We start from the raw sequence: 17,812 nt of genomic DNA on the forward strand, positions 1-17,812 counted from the left end.
TTATTAGACAGCCCTTTTACTGAGGTTCTCTTTGACATCACCACTTTTCTCAGGTTTAAAAGAAAACATTTGCTTAAAAATCAAATGTATTCTTTAAAAAAAGCACTATATATCATTATGAAGACATAATATCTGGAAAATTTCAAAGCAATTTAGGTAGGGACTATGATAACCCTGCTAAACATTATTGCTTAAGAGTGATTTTCACTAAAACGTATTAGAAGAAAAGATTACTGTCTTGTCTACAGAAAATGAAGCACTTACTACTTGAGAATTTCCTACTCTTCTGCATCAAGGAAGCTATTTGTCCAAGAATTTGCAGTTACTGGAACTGGCTATTTACATGCGTATTCATACAATGAGTAATATGTAGTCATTTAAGCAAAAGATTTTTGTTCCTACATAGGTCATGTCTGTCACCCTCTCTCTGGTTGCTCTGCGCGTATTGCAGAAAGGGTTGGATCATACTCTTTGTACTCTCTAAAACCAGTTTCTAAGAATTAAACAATGATAGGGCTCCCAGGAAGATGGATGTAATGTGAATGTAAATACGTTTATTGATAAAAAGCCATCCTTTCTGCACTTTGTTTGACTGCCTAATTGCAGATTCACATTACAGGCAGAACATACAAACCCTCCTTTAGATAATTTTTAATACTAAATTGACCCAAGGACTCTCTTAAGTGGTGTATCTATGTTCATTGGCCCATTGCAGGTCTTTAGCAGAGGAAAATATAATCAGAAAAATACCTATCTTGTCCGGAGTACAAGCATGAGAGACTCACCAAGCATTACAAGAGTCACCACAGACTCTCTTCAAGACCAAAACTTTGGCACCTCTCCTGACATCCGAATCACTGGCAACATGTACTGTACTCAACATAAAAACTAGTACCAGTTCAAAATACAGAAGCTACCCATGCAACCCTGCAATCCTAAACAACCTATTCCTTTTCCCTTTTTCTTTAGCGCTGATAGAAAATTTAGGCAGGGAGAGAGCTCAAACTAAAGATTTTCTGTAAAACACTAACACATAAGACTTTGATGGTTTTAATACTGCTCTCTGCATCTGTGTGCATGCAGGATAGGAATATCACTTCGGTCAGTGTCTCAGAGAAGGATAGGCAGCTCTGTTTTACTGTTTTCATTTTTCCCTATATCACAAACATGCCATACACCACCACATAAACATAAATCTCCTACAAATTATTTGCAAACTAAACTATATTCCTTGCTTTACTTAGTACAGAAAGCCATTTAATTTTCATGTACCCATACATAAAAGACATAAACTACTTAAGTATTTGAAAAAATAAAATTTGCTCAAGCCTGCTTCATGTTTCAAACCCTTTCTCACAGTAAGGGTTTTTCTCCTCTCAAAAAAAGAAAGAAAAAAATGCTGCTACTTGAAGCCAAACTCTATCCTCTTGTCCACATACCAATGAAAATTTTATATTAACAGAAATTGTGTGTAACATCATCTAGCACTACATTATAAGTGCAAAGCAAAATTACATACCCTTTCTAATTTTTTTTAAAAGTGACATTTTAATCTTGTCTTTCAATGATTTCACAAAATATTTCAAAAGTGTTTAAGTGGACAAAAGGCACTGAACATAAATAAAATGTTATTTTTTTTACAGTTTTGCTTTTTGCAGTACATCAGCAGCTTTGACTTAGTGCATCCAAGACATCTGAACTGAGATAATGACAGCATGTAAAGAAAAGACAGGAGAGGCCAAAGGCTTTATGCAGCTGAGAGCATAATTACAGCCTTGCATATGCTCATCATATATATGCTCCGGTTTTTAATATAAAAATCTAAAGGAGATGATCAAATTTGACAGTAAAAGCAAAAGATTAAAAGAAGTTTGCCAAAGCAAAAGAGCTTACCTGTTTTAGAACCTCTATTAAAACTAAACAAAAAATGAAATCTACAGCTAAGTCCCTCCTTTCAAGTAGATAATCTCTTTCACGTTGTTGGTCATCCCTAAAATAAGAAATCAAGAACACACGTATCATACACAAGACTGAACACAAATATCACAGAGAAGGGGTATACATGTCTTTCATGCAATCATTGTTGCATACATATATAAAATGGATGGTTAGAAAGACTTTGGGGTTTGGTGCAGCACTGACATCTTGCCCCCTCCTAAAAGGGCCTGCCAACAACCAAAACAATTCAAAAAGGGGACAAACTAGCTTGGACTTATCAGCATCCAACTTCCTTCCAACACCCAAATCATTAAGTCACTCCATGCATATCATCTACGCAAGTTAAATACACTACTTCAAAGAAGCCTATGCTGTTTCTACACAGATTTAGGTAATGACAGATCCAAATACAAAATACTTGTCAAAAAAGTAGAAAGCACACAAAAAAAAAAAATCAAACTGACTTTTGCAAAGCAAACTCTTACCCCTTTGATTTTGTGCTAGATCGAGGCCTATATTCATAAGATTCATCTTCTGTTCCATTTTGACGCCTGTACCAGTCAAACAAGGTGCGTAATAAGGAGGGGAGACAGTGCTCTGCTACTGAGCTCATAGAGCTTATCAACTGAAAAAAATTAAGAAAAACAGTTTAGCATGATAAAGCAATCTAAAACATCCTAGAATTGTAATCATTCTTTCAGATTTGTATTTAACATTAAAAACTGTGTATCATATAATTTTACAAAGTGGCAACTTTGTGTATCATTTTCATCTAGGACAATTACTGTAAATATGACACACTAAGTCAACAATTATAATAAATTTAAGCAAAGTGTTCCAAAGCTCACGGGGATGAGAGAACCCTAAATTTACACAGATAACCTGCACAAAACCATTGAGAAAACAGCACAGATTTTAGGATATCCCTGAATGTTGCCGTATGTATCTCTGAAGCATACGTACCTTGACATTACAAATGACAGGTAAGATAACCATCCTAAACACGCTTCTTTGGTTATTATACAAACAAAAATAAGAGCTTTTTAGATATTCTACTCTACTTTTAATACATTTGACTGTCTAGATCTCAAGCTATATTTATTTTCAGCATAACTCCCCTCTCTACTGCCCTCTTTCAGAAAACCCATACGAGTCATAAATTTATCCGTGAAACAGTGGCAATAGAAACCATTATAGAACGAAGACCTTAACATGGTATGAAACTTAAACTCCTGAGGCTTTCTTTAACTTAAACATTGCTCATCAGTGCCCAGGCTTGGAGAGGAGAAGAATGACTGGAGAAAGACAGAATAAAGCAGTTATAAATTCCCTGCCAGGAGGCAGCAGGGAGCAAGCCCATCCCCAAAATGCTGGCTGGAAAAGGAGAGTTACCACATTGCTCACTGATGCCACATATTAATTACCTCTTGCATCTTTCAAATAAGAAGTTTCAACAGAAGCCACCCTCATGCGATAACTTCTCTATTATTCACTATTCCAAGCTAACATCAACGCCATTGTTTCTTCTTTGTCCTCATTTGAAGCATCTTGTTTTTCCAGGTTTGGGGAAGGGATGGGGGCAGGTTAACCATAAGGAAACATCAGAAGGATCTCTTTCAACCATCTGAATACTCTACTCAGCTTGTTAACCAGTCAGCTATCCAAGTCACAAGAATTAAGTAGCATTCTTGATTCTCTGAAAAATCTCTGAATTATACAAACAAGTGGAGAAACTTCCTGAAAATAAGTAAAATTGTACTCTTATTCTGTGAGTTCACGAAATGTTACATCCCAGTACACAATACAAACTGCATATATTCCAAATCTGAAGAGGAGCTAGGTTTCACTAAGAAATTTTTATTAGAATAATGAGATTATATTTTTTGTCAATAGGACAATCACTAACAAGGGATTCAGTGGAAAAACTAGGCATGCCTGCTACAGGAGAGGCACACACAGTGAGCTAACTGCACAAAAAGATGCAGGCAGCTATTGCAGGCAACACAAAACCAAAAACATACAAAGTATTTTAAACACAGAAAAGAAACAGAAGCTAGAAATACTGTATAGGCTTGCTGTAATGCCTTGCATTTTGGAACAAATGCTAAATTTTGAGAATAGCTTCACTCTTATACTAATATATGTTGAAATCTTTATGACTTGGCTTTAGAAACCAAGTATGTTGTAAGCTTGTTCCTTGTGCTCTGATATCCATACAAAATAAATATCCAGTCAACCAACCAACTATACATCAGACTTCTAGAAGTGGACAGTAAAAATAGCTCAGTTTTACCACTGTAAAGTTATGTTGTGATCTGAAATGAAGCACTGCATGATGAAATGGAACACATACAAATTAAGATGTTGCTCAAGAGAATTTTCTGATGTGGCAGAGGTCTGACAAACTTCCTTGGAAAAAAAAACAATTGCGAAAACTTGTGAAGAGGGAGAGAAGAGGAAAGAAAAATTATAAGGAAATTTGAGACACTTCTGGGCTGATAATAAAACTATCATCCTTTAGCAAAAGGAAGCATCAGAAAAAAAGAACTCAAAAGACCAATTTGTATTGATAAAGCTTCAAAAAATCTTCACCAAGATTTCAGTAGCAAGAAATGCCTGTTGCTTGCATCAGCTTGCGGTACTCATACATCTGTTGACCTCATTAGCATTCTCACTAGCCACGAGCAGAAATAATAAATTAAAAGCATTAATATATTTTGGAAAAAAAATTATTCAGAAAGCGGAAAGAACGAACCCTCCTCATGAGTTACTAAACTGAATGTATTAGACTTAGCATAAAATCATCAACTTAACTGGTAATCCTTAGAACGAAAGCTGAAGCTAAACTTGCTGAAGAAGGGATCTACCACCAACCACAGCAATCCAATACGTGTTTTGCCTTCAGAATTTACTGTCAATTTCCATACCCCAAATAACCCAAAAACTGGGGAAATACATTAATTTCTTTTTCTCTAAAAAGAACAAGTTCTCTTTCTCTAAAAATAATGATATATCCAATACGTTGCACAGAGCTACGTTCATACAGCAACTACACATACAACAGGACAGGAACAGATTAAGCCAACACTTAAGTTACCCTGTGCTGTCAATGTAAAACGCCGCCACAAAGCAATTCTACTCCTCTGCCCTCCTTCTGAACTGCTGGGTTTATTAGTGGAAGAAAAAGAAGAAAGCTGTATTAAAACTTTACTAAACTTTTTCCTTAGGTTTTCCTGCAAGTTTATACAGTATATTAATACTACTACCACTCATAAATGTTCCAGCAGTTGGGCAATTTACATCATCTTCCACAGAAACAAGCTGTATTACATGCATTAAAAAAAAAATTGTTATTGGTAAAGTGCTAAACCAGAAACTACTGGCATTATAAAACATTTTCCTCCTGAAATGAAAAAAATCAGTTTTACATTATAATTATTTATTTCCTGCCAATCCTTAACATTTTAATGAAAAGGCATTGGAATTATCAGGAAGATGAAATCTTTGTTCATATTACATAGCTGCTAAGCAGAACATCAGCTATATACTTATTCTTTTTATTTAAAATAATTACCATACTGCTTGGATATGAAATTCAAGACCATCTTATATAAAAATTATAAGAAAACCCTTTTATTTTAGCATTAAATTATGCCTAGGTTGAAAGCAGCAGTCCAGGCAAAGAGAGATCCTGTAATGCCCAAGAGGACAGGGCTGGACTAGTCATCATGACGTACACTTATATTCCTTGGAATGAAACAGCAAAGTCTGCTCCAGTCTTAAAGGCCGTAACACATTGCTAATTGCTGCACTTAACATACTCAACAGCACATTAAGAGGTTAAGGAGGAAGAGATGCAAAATTATAGTAAGATGCTAGAGCCCAAATTCCAGCTATGGCCAAAATCCTGATCCTGAAAACATTGCTCAAGTTGTGCCTAATCACGAACAAGCCTGAACCCCAGAGACACATCTGCTTTCAGCAAAGTCACTGAGATGGCCAAGATACGCTTCTGCGTGATCATAAAGTTTTGGTGTCTTAGGACAAGAGTAGGAAATTGCCAAGTATGATTCCTAGAACAAACAAAAGAAGAAAAATACAAGCTATTTCAGTTTCAAGCTGTACAAGCAAAAATATTTTAAGAAATGCAATATATGCTCTATAAAAAAATTCCTCTCCGGTAGCTTCTTGATGTGCTGGGAATGATAAAGGGAAAGCACTGGTACTAAAATGCTAAAATTTTTAACAATTTAGAAGTATATCAACATAAAAATTTCCTTCTCATTTTCCAAAGTCTCATCTCTTTTAGCTAAATTTACATTTTTGTTCCAGTTAAAACCTCAATGACAAATAAAATAATTGTACTATTTGAAAACTAAAAACTATTGATTTTGCACACTTGGATCTAATAGTACCCCTCTTGGTCTGGTCATGCTTCCAACAGAAACAATGTACAATCCCATTAAACAATTATTTTACTTTTTCATGATAGGGTATCGTGGTTTAGCTTCAGTCGGCAACTAAGCACCACACAGCTGCTCACTCTCCCCTCCTCAGTGGGATGGGGGAGAGAATCTGAAGAGCAAAAGTAAGAAAACTCGTGGGCTGAGATAAGAACAGTTTAATAATTTAAATAAAATAAAATAATAACAACAACAATAATAAATTGTAATGAAAAGGAAGACAATGAGGGAGAGGGAGAGAGACAAAACCCAGGGAAAAACAAGACAAAACAAAACAAAAAATCCCAAGTGATGCAACTGCTCATCACCTGCTGACCAATGCCCAGCCAGTCCCCTCCCCAAGCAGCAATCGCTGCCCCCCAGCCAACTCCCCCAGTTTCTATACTGAGCATGACTTCATATGGTATGGAATAGCCCTTTGGCCAGTTTGGGTCAGCTGTCCTGGCTGTGCCCCCTCCCAGCTTCTTGTGTGCCCGGCAGGGCATGGGAAGCTGAAAAGTCCTTGACCAGTGTAAACATTACTTAGCAACAACCCAAACATCACCGTGTTATCAACATTATTCTCATACTAAATCCAAAACACAGCACTATACCAGCTACTAGGAAGAAAATTAACTCTATCCCAGCTGAAACGAGGACATAGGGACAGGCAACACTACACGTCTTCCTCTTCCATCCCTCTTCTCATCAGTTACTGAGCTGAGAGAATGAGCATTAACCAGATTATCTTCTTACTCCCAGACTCCCTCTTGTGTTTCAGCCATGCTCTTTTTATTCACAAAGTACAACACTTACTCACTCAGACACCATATCAGTACATCTAAAGCCACTTTTCAGGCTTGAATTCCTAACTCCATAAAGATCTCTGGGTGAACAAGGTTGGCCCAGCAACAGCTCTAGCTTCTCTGCTGTGTCACTGGATGCTATGGCCATGCACTCTGGATCCTCCTCTCCCCCATACTTTGCCACTTTCTTTTTACTCTGCAGTCTTCTGCACTGCTGGAGAACTGATCTTAATATGGGTTTCCTACACCCAGCAATGAACAGAGAGAAACAATCTTAATTCCTTTTGCCAAACAATGTTCAAAATGCCCTATCAAAATTCACAATTCCTGTCACCACAAGGGAGCCATTCTGCTCTGACTCTCTAAAGTAGTTTTTCAGTACTATTAAAATTCAGATCTCAATGAACCCAAAGGAGATTACAAATAACAAAAGAACAAAATAAGAACTCACACACACATACATACACACAATCAATACGAATTATTTTTAAAAGTACTACATTTTCAGGAAAACTAGTTTATTTCTATATTACAAGATTTCAAAAGTTATATGCTTTATTTTTTAATTTCTTCCATCAGCATATTTTTAGAACCTATATGTAGATTAATACATGGCTACTAGTGATTTATAAAAAACATCCTTAACTGAGGAAAAATGTGTGGGTAGGAGGGGGGGCTGAAGTTAGTAGGAAAAGTAGTGATATTACTGATTTACAGATTTCCTTAGATCATCCCTATCCTGCATATTATTTACCTTTTGGTCAGCTTTAAAACAAAATACTGTAGCTACTGAAAAATGTATGCCCTATCCCCTTCACCCATTTTCCTTGCTTATGAGTAAACTTTCATTTAGGAGATAATGGCCTTACAGCAGGTTAGATTAGAAAATGTTAAAAGGCTATGTGAAGGTTTTGGTGGTGGTTTTGGTTTTGGTTTTCTTTGAAAAGAAAACTATACATCAAATATTACACACTATTATTTTTTTCTCTTTGGGAGGAGGAAAAGAGGTGCACGGATGGCTATTAATTGAAAAGTAGGGGCAGGTCCACAGATTTCACTGCAATGTCTAATACCTATATCCGAGGAGTAATGGGAAGCATGAAACAAAAATCCAGTTACAGAAGATATGGACAGAACACTGAACTTCATACAGTAAGATGCTATTCAGTAACAGTTAAGAAAAGGAACAGGCAATTAATAGGGCTTCATCTGAATGCTGCTTCTCCATTGCAAGGAAGTAGTTACAGGACAAAAACATGCCTAGACTATGAAAGAATTAGAAATACAGACAATAAACATGAATAAATCGAGCAGAGAGTTATTCCAGGTACAGTTCACTTATAGTAAGTGAAAACAGAATAGCCTCACAGTGCTACTATGTACTCAGCAAAGGGCAAAGTAACATTTTGAATCTACCCTATGCCTTCTGCCATAGAATCAAAAAGCCCTCAGTAAAAGCCATGTTACTGAAATTAACATTATTTGCTTATAAAGGCAGAACCCCAAACACTGACACAGTAAGTGATATAGGCTGAGGTTACACAAAGCCTGTTAACAGGAATAGAAATAAATTCTTTTTGCCCCCTACCATATTTCAGCATCTTTCCTAGAGCAGCTTTCCCTGCCACCTTCAAGTAATTAATCTATTCTAGTAGTTTCTTACATCATAATCTACAATGGAAAATAAAGTCTAACTAACATTCAAGGTCTAAATCTTCTGACACTGATTCAGACGTGGATGTTCCAAAGTCATTACAACAGTGGAACCACTATTCTGCAAAAACAGAGGCTGCCTTAATCCAATAAAAACTGCTTTCAACTATGTCTCCTACCTGATCAAACTGAAGATCTTCACCTCTTTGAAGAGATCTGGACAAGAGCTTTTCCTGTAATAAAAAAAAAAAAATTAAAAAAAAAAAACAAACCATGAATTTCACAATGCAATCGACTGTTGTCAAAGACAGATTCCTTCTTTCTCAGTTATATTACAGAACAAAGAAAGAACTTTTAATGTCAATATCTAAATTATTATTTTTCAGCTAGAACCATTTCTGAAGATGTGAGGAATACAGATATAAAAATTAATTTGGTAGCTTAATAGTAATAACATTAAAGACTGACAAATAGAAAATGTCAAACACCTCTCCCTAACAGCAGGGCCTACAGCAGTGTGCTCAACAGAGATAGTTGGCGGTGGGTGCCAAGTGTAACTTAGAAGGAAAGCCATTCCCATCTGAATTAACAAGCGTATTCATGTTCATATAAGGCAGTTACTGTAAGCTACAAGAATGAATTTTAAAATGCCTCACAAAGGCAGAGACAATTGTCCAATGCATTTCCAATCTGCGCTTTCCCTGAACTGCAATGAAAAATAGCTAGAAAACCTAGTCCAGGAAAAGGAGTATGTCAATAACAACTTGCTTTACATTTGAAATAACTTCGTATGGTACAGCAAAGATGCAATATTACTAGAATTTAATTATTACGATATTTGATTGCTACCAGTAGCATAAGATATACTGCTCTGTTAAAAGCAAAATTAAATTATATTCCTGACAAAATAATTTAGTGAGAATTAAAGCATTAAGAAAACAAAACACTCATGGCACTTAGGGACATGGTTTAGTGGTGGACTTGGCAGTGTTAGGTTTATGGTTGGACTCGATGATCTTAAAGGTCTTTTCCAACCTAAACGATTCTATGAGTCTGTGAACTGTAACAGTAATGTAATAGTAATTCTTACTAGTCACTTTTGAGAGTACCAAATTATACAGTTACAAGAAATACAACGTTCATAGTATCTTGCTAGGGTATCCTGGAAAGTAAAAAAAGAAGGGGGAGGGGCGCAAAAAAACCCACAAAACAACCCCAACCCAACAAGAATAAACCACAAAAAACCCCAACCAAACAAAAAAACCCAAACCAAACAACCAAACCAAACCAAAAAGACTAAGTTCCATGTACTGACTCTGAAGGTCAGTGATTTACGGTAAGCCAAGTCCCACAGTAACAGCTTTAAGGGCATACTACAAAGCAGTAAGCTATATAAAGATTTGATGAGCATCTCTTGCACTTAAGGAAATTTTAAACTACTTTTCCCTTCATTTTGACGAGGAAAGTAGAAAAAGTACTCAAGGTAAGGAGTTAACAGCTCACATTAGATTGCAGTAAGCAAACAAAGAGCTTTTATGGAGCAAATTAAGTCAAGTAGTATGCTACAAGAGCTGTTCATTTGCCTGGTCTGGGATGTAAAAGGAGGTGTCAGCGGTACTGACAGCCAGTACTGCTCTCAACAGGTTGTGCCTCAGTTAACGCAAAATAACTGCTCAGTAGTTTAGTAAGAGACAACACTCATGCTGTCAGGCTGTTGACAAAAATTTAAAAAGTCAATATTGCTTGGCATGTAACACTTGCAAGGCTGCAACAGACAGGCTATACGTTAAACAGATACAAATTTGGATTGCACATACCAAGTCCAAGATTCAAACTGGCAGCTTATGTTCCCTTGTCCTAATCGTAATCTTGAAAACACAAGACAATTTCTGGCATTTTCTGCTACGAGTGCAGCTGTACTTGGTATTCAAAAGGACGCAATCTCTGGCAACTATTACAGCTTCTGAAAACTTGAATTCAACATTGCCCAGGCAAAAAGCATTTGCCTACTCTGAAAGTATAACTCGAAATAAGACAGGTATCAATTCACAAGTCAGACCATTTTCACTTTCTATAATCGAAAGAAACCCACTTAATTGTCTAAGAAAACACTGTCATTTATGTACACTTCCAGTATGCCTAAATAAAAAAAATATTTTAAAAAAGAAGGTGGTTTCAGGAAAATGCATTTAATATTCTGAAATAGATCTATTTGTTCATCAACTGATGTATTAGCCAATGTTCTTTCACAGTGTATTCAAAAGCAAGGGGGAAAAGGTTTCAGGTACTGGCAAATAAACACTTTTTTGAATCTTACAAATTCATATAATTTTACATGCCAAGTCTGTTCAAAATACTGTTATGAGAATTGAAATTTTGCAGCGGATACTAAAAGCTCCAGAGAACACTTGCAAATCAGAATTCTCTTTTAACTAGAATTCCACTCTCCCCTTTTTTTATAAGGAAACATCTACCATGGGTGAATTCAGGTTATCGGTACTATGCTTTTAGATAAACTGCACAAATAATTGTAATCTTATCTATAAAGCAGAAATATGAGAAGTGTTCCACCCTATATAAACATCGTATATTGCTGAATAAGCTGAAGGAAAATAACTAGAAAAATATTTCCAAGAAGACTGAGAAGTGACTTTCCTGGAAAAAGATGGTATAAAGTCAGGTTCCTTAAGTCTCCTTATGATACAAAGCCCCGACATGCCACGTTTCCACCATGGTACTACAAAACTATTATACAGGTGAACAAACACTGGGTTTATTATACCCATTACATGTCTAAAACCAGAAATAGCTAAAGAAAAGAATGATAACAAATCAAAGAGAACTGAAATAATCTTTAAGTCTTTAGACGAAGAAGTTCAAATTCATGACAATAGATAGCAAACTATTTTTAAGATAGTTCTGAAAGTTTAGCTTTTTTCCCCCACATTCTATACTGAGACAATCCTGTACATCAAATGTTGATATAACTTTTAAGATTTTTAGTATCAGAAAGAAGGAAGAGCTTACAAGTTCATAATCCTCTCTATTATTTTTCCTCAGCATTAAAAATCTTAACTGCTAAAAGGTAAATATCACCGTAGTTAATGTAACACTGACCACACAAATGTGACATGACCAAATAATACTCTTTGACCCAGTCACAGGTTTATCAAGGCCTTTGAATTATTTGTATGGCTTGAAAATTTATTTTCTTTCAATGTCTTTTTCTAACTCTGCTTCGTCATGGCCCCAGTCATCTCACACAACTTACAAAAATCTATCCAACAGCATAAAGTAAAGGTCTGGAAACTTTCACTGAATTAATAATTTAAGATTTATTTTTCCTGGCTTCCTGAAGTTCAGAGACAGAGATGGAAATAATAGGTCTACATTTATCTTTTACAAGTGAAATGAGAAAAAAAAAAAAAAAAACAACCACTATTGAATTAACCAAAGAGCAGTCTGCATCCATTGTGTAAAGCAGAAATGTCAACATATGGTAGGCAGCAGAGATCAGGATGTAGACAGACATGCGTGTGCTGAGCAAACAATGGCACCCGTGGAAACAGGTACCACCCGTTGGCCCCTCTCCAGCATTCACCGGCACCGTCCTCTGGTGGCTAGCACACCCCAGCAGGGCAGCTCAGGTGAACACAGCAAAACTAGCATAGTTTCTGTCCTCCAAGCTGCAAGTAAGAAACCACACAAGGGGGGCAAGATGCTGTCTTGCCCCCCTTAGCCCAAGTGCTGGGCAGTGCCTGCACCCTCGCCCCAGCGTCAGAGCAGTGTACAAGAAACTGCGCTGAAGAAACACGGTGTGCTAAATTTTACAGCTTTCAGACAAACTTTTGAAAGCACTTAGGCAAGACTTGCAAAAGCATACAGTACTAGTCTGAGCAACGTTTAGCTTATCCATGATGAGATAAAATAAGCCTGTTGCCAACACCAGTTAAATACTCTTGCTGGTTTTGACTTAGACATGAGACTGAACTACAATTTAGTAAGTTAGCAGCTTACCTAGTTAACAGCTTGGTAGTACCATGTTAAACTGTCTTTGCTTAAATTCTAACCATTTATATTTACATGCAGCCTGACAAAATACAAGGTAACTGAATTTATCACTAATCTTTTTCACTGGTATAGTTTGACATTTGGGGAAGGTTGGTATTATGCCTCACAGTCATCCTTGCTCAGCTGAGGAAGAGTATTTTAAGCTACAATAAATTGGGTCTGAGCCCTTTTCCCTTTAAAACTATATAACACTACAAAAGACTTAGAAGAATTGATTTAAAGAAAAAAAAAAAAGGTGTTTTAATTTACTCACTAAAAGGATGATCTTCCTTCCCATGGTTACGCTCACTACTTGAAACATTTATTTTAAGCATTTGCTGATAAGCTCTGTCCGTAACTTTGGAAATTCTGCAGTATTAAACTTTTGCAAGCAGAGAACGCTTAATTAAATCTGTGAAAGGAAACTACTTTGTTACTCACTGAGTATCTTAAGTAATTTCACAGCTAGAGAAACCATTTAGTTACTTTTTAAAATCACAAGTCAGTTACTCCTAGATGAAACTCATACATCTGGCCAAAACGGTACCAATCCCCTCACCCCCAGGTGCTGTCTTGATCTTAAGTTACTATTTTTTACATTTATTTATTTTATTTTATTCATTTTTGCTCCCCTGCTGACATGTTCATCTTCAAGTTTCAAAAAATGTCTAGCTCCTAACTTTAATTGGTCTGGCTCCAAATTATCTCCAACAGCTTCATCCAACAGCCTAGCTTCATCTAACACATTAAAGATTTATGTAACACTATATATATTCTCCACAACAACTTTATTATTTGTAGCCAAGTCATCCCACAAAATCAAATCACACTAATATGATAAAGGGCTTTCCTCTCTTCCTGTAAAGCCTCTTCCCCAATCTCAGTACCGTTCCTGTGCCCCTTCAGCCTTTTATCTTTCTTTTTAAATGTCATACTCTAGAATTGAATATTCAGTATTTATATCAAATACTATATACAAAAATAAAACCACTTTAGTACTTTAGCACTTCCTTTCATTCAGACACCTAAGGACTCCCTTCCACCTCTTTGTGTTACACAGGCTCAGGTTGTTTCACTTTTCCACAGTTTCTAGCACCTCTTTTAAATTGCTGGTTTTCTATATAGTCCTTCCTTCCCATCAGTATAAAATAAGGAATGTTGGCTATATGTGCAAATTTACATCTGACTGCATTAAAATATTTTGTTTAAAGGAATTCAACTTAGCAAATGAACCCAGACAGAACTGTTAAAAAGACTTTCACAAATTACTACTCCACTAGTATTTATCATTTCATATTTTACCTCAAAGCATACTGTATACACACAAAATAACAATTTCAGAATCTTATTAGTAAAAGATCCTGACTAATGTAGGCTTCATGCAATCACCATAGAACCTCACCAGACAAAAAGCTGGGAATCACTCTTCTTTGAAAAGTGCATTATTTCATTAGTTTCATGGGTTTTCTAATTTTTAACCTGGTAAGTTGTTTTGATTTTGTATGATTAACAGATTTTAAAACATACGTTTAACAGTTAACGGCATGGCAGGGAGACGCAACCTGGGACTGTTGTTGGAGTATTTATTTAATCTGGTCTAGGGACAAGTTTTGCAGCACAAGTGAACTGCAGCGCTATTATATTTACCTTGCTACCAGTATTCCAGTTAGGAGATTTAACTCCAAACTAGCTGTGTCTACAGGAAAAGCCCTCTTCAGCACATCTGAATCACAGGCAGTCTATGTCATTCTGGCCAAGCGCTACCCTCTCCGTACGTTCAGCAGATGAATGGAAAAGGGGCCGAGGGAGCAGCATTTGCAGCAGTAGGCATGCAGACCACCCCCTCAGTGTAAACAAGTACCCTTCACCATTGGGGTGCCCCTTTTCCTACAAACTCTTCTGTGCTTTCTTATAAAACTCTCCTGAATACCCAACTCTGTCTATAAGGAAACAGACAAGTTACGTTTAAGTTGCAGGCTTGCCTGGTACACAAACACACACACACATATATATATGTACACACAATGTATACCTAAGTAGGTGTGTATAAGGAAATGTTTCCTTTTCCCCAGCCTTTGATCTACTAACGGATTTAGTTGAAGATTATCCAATCAGTGACACCACAGAACATGTTTAGTGCCCTTTTTGTGTTCTTTTGGACTGCTGCTTATAACATTTTTCCTGAATTTTCAAAACTGGGGTCCAAGTGCACACATATGCCTTTTTCTGTAATAGAGTCATTCACAGCAATAACAAATGCTTCTGCAAGCAGCCGTGGCAAACAGAGGTCTCTCAACTTAGCTGACTTTCTAGTTATAATTTCAAATTATTTTATTGTTTGCCTGTAACTAGAAGAACTTCAAAATTTCAACACTCAGATTCATTGCATGCCAAATCTATTTTATGTCCTTGACCTATTTTGTCCAAGAGATGGTAATGCAGAGATTACATATATGTAATCTACTAATAAAACTTTAAATTGCACTCAAACAAAATACTTGCATGTATTTAGAAATAAAAATTAAATGTATGTTGCTGGAAGTATTCCTGGCTTAACAACGTGGAAAATATCCTATAGTGCTGTAGCTGTAACACAAGGATTTCTGTCAATTCTGAAACCAGTAAGCCTGTCCTGTACATTATACTCTACCTTCAGATGATTAGAAGAAATGAGCAGAAAGAAGGACCCCTATGCAAAAGCAAGTAGGTAAAAATTAGGGAGAGAACAGCAGTAAGAGGAAGAGACAGTGAGAGGATCTGGCACGTGGAGGGCGGCAGGGGGTGTTGACACAAGAAGGAGAAATGGAGACGCAAGCATTCAAGTGTGCGTCCTTCCATCCCCAAGATCAGCCTTACTTTCCTCAAAGGGGTGACCAACGAACAAACAAACAAATTCTTTTAGGAACTGCTAAAGTATGATGGTTACAAGGAAGAGAAACATCTGAATTAAGACTGCCACCGTATGCTCAATTCAACATGTCAAACACAGCTTACTGTAAAGTTCATTCTACATAGTCATATATTGCTCTTACACGAACATCTGTGTCGCATCTTGTGTGCACAGGATGACTATGCGATTGCAGCAAATTATAACAAAGGTGTGCATCTGTCCCATTTCTTATAAAATTTGAGAGGTATGTAGGAAACAAGGCAGGGCAGTATGGGATGGATAAATTTATTTTTATAGCTATTTAAAGCTGTTTGGAGGAAATGGGACACCTAGAACAATGGTTTACTTGATAGCATACTCGTAATATAGCATAATCTTGACATCATGCCTTGGACATAGCAGAGTCATGATTACCTGCCACTACACAAAGTTATGGGGTTATTAATATTTTAAAATTTAAAAAATTGCAATTATATCCAGTAAACTTCTGATTTTGTAAAATAATGACTTTTTTTTTTAGCTATGCAGTAAGCACTTCATGAACCTTCACCACTAAAGTTCAATATTAGGTGGCCATGAGGGCTTTCTTCCCCCAAAAGGCTATATGCATCCTTGAATGAAAAAGACTGAGACAAACTGCACTACAAAATATCTTCAAAACAAATTTATTATCGAATTAAAGGAGGAAGAAAAGCACAGGGACAAGAACGTTGAGGAAATGAGCAAAGTCAAGAAAATCAGAAGTTGCATTACCACCTGGAAGACATTACTGCTGTATTACATTATACCTGTAAAAATAATATTATTTTAGATAAAGCTCTGAGCCAACCACAGTTGCAATGCACTGGTATGACCTTTACAGGTCATATGTTGAGACTAGAGGGTGCATTTGCATTTCCCATTGAACATCAGGATGGTAAATCACTTGTGTTTTACCCCAAACCCCACACCTTAAAGGGATACTAACTCAGAGCTCAAACAAACTAAAAAAAAAAACCAAACAAACAAAAAATAAACCCCAAACAAACAAAAAAACCAAACCAAACCAAAAACAAAAAAATCCCTCACAACTGAGTGACATTTGCAAGTTAAAAAAAAAAAAAAACAACAAACATTTATTTCAAGATCATGAGGTCTGGATCACCAACAGAATTTTGCATTTTGCCTAATCTGCAAAATATACTGGCTACTATATTCTTCTAGGTGTTAGTGTCATTACTTGGGAAAACAAACCAAATGCATCTTTTCTTGAAAGTATATTGTCAAAGTATTATTTCAAAGAAACATCAACAGGAAACCCTTTGCAGTGTTAATGAAGGAATATTTTTCATTGTTCCTATTTCCTTTTGTAACTACAGAACTTATGAATACTAAGAGGTCTTGTTTCCAGTAACCACTACATAACAGTTTTAATGGAAGTCAATAAAACATAATCCAGGTAGCAACCCTGTTTGCAGAAGCCTATTTATTCTTGAAGTAATCCCTTTGAAAAGTCAACAATATCTGGGGATGGTTTTTTTTCAGTAACCATACGTATGATAAATCAGCTTATTTTAGAACAAAAAGCAAGATGGTTTCAAGGGGTATTATGAAAAAAAGGACTCACCAAAGGTTCAGCCATTACAACTTCAATTTTCTTTTCAGCTTGAACAGCAAATTCAGCAAAGAGGCTTTTGATGACATACTCGCCAGGTTTGACATCTGGATCAATAGTAATGTTAGACATGATGGTGCCTCTCTTTTCCCAGGTGGAAACAACACTTGGAGAAACTCTGCGTTTATTTACTCTGCTGGGTGGCGTAGAGGCTATAGAAAAAAAAGAAAAATAAAGAGCAATAAAGCAGAGCTTTTAAACACAGCGCTTGTCACTTCTTTACTTTTCCGTCCACCACACAGACGTATTCACACAGTAAATTCTGTAAACCAGAAGAAGGAAATAACTAGCTATAACATCCAACAAGATTTTTTTTTTTCAATTAGGTGGGAAATTCTACTCTAAAGATAAGTTGCATACAGGTTTACAATGTAACTCC

At 36.3% G+C, this 17,812-nt stretch overlaps 1 protein-coding gene across 8 annotated transcripts in view; it reads right to left on the minus strand.

Annotated features, from left to right (window-relative positions):
* Positions 1 to 17,812, minus strand: part of FRYL (FRY like transcription coactivator) — a 178,006-nt gene that overhangs the window by 88,029 nt on the left and 72,165 nt on the right. For all 8 annotated transcript variants that reach the window (XM_075500035.1, XM_075500034.1, XM_075500032.1 and 5 more), the window contains 4 exons: positions 17,386 to 17,585; positions 9,019 to 9,072; positions 2,424 to 2,563; positions 1,894 to 1,990 (listed from right to left, as the gene is read on the minus strand). In XM_075500035.1, coding sequence (XP_075356150.1) covers positions 1,894 to 1,990; positions 2,424 to 2,563; positions 9,019 to 9,072; positions 17,386 to 17,505 — 411 coding nt within the window. In that variant the 5' untranslated portion in view covers positions 17,506 to 17,585. The remainder of the gene's footprint in view (positions 1 to 1,893; positions 1,991 to 2,423; positions 2,564 to 9,018; positions 9,073 to 17,385; positions 17,586 to 17,812) is intronic.

Source organism: Mycteria americana, chromosome 4 (genome assembly GCF_035582795.1).
Source record: "Mycteria americana isolate JAX WOST 10 ecotype Jacksonville Zoo and Gardens chromosome 4, USCA_MyAme_1.0, whole genome shotgun sequence".
NCBI lineage: Eukaryota > Metazoa > Chordata > Aves > Ciconiiformes > Ciconiidae > Mycteria > Mycteria americana.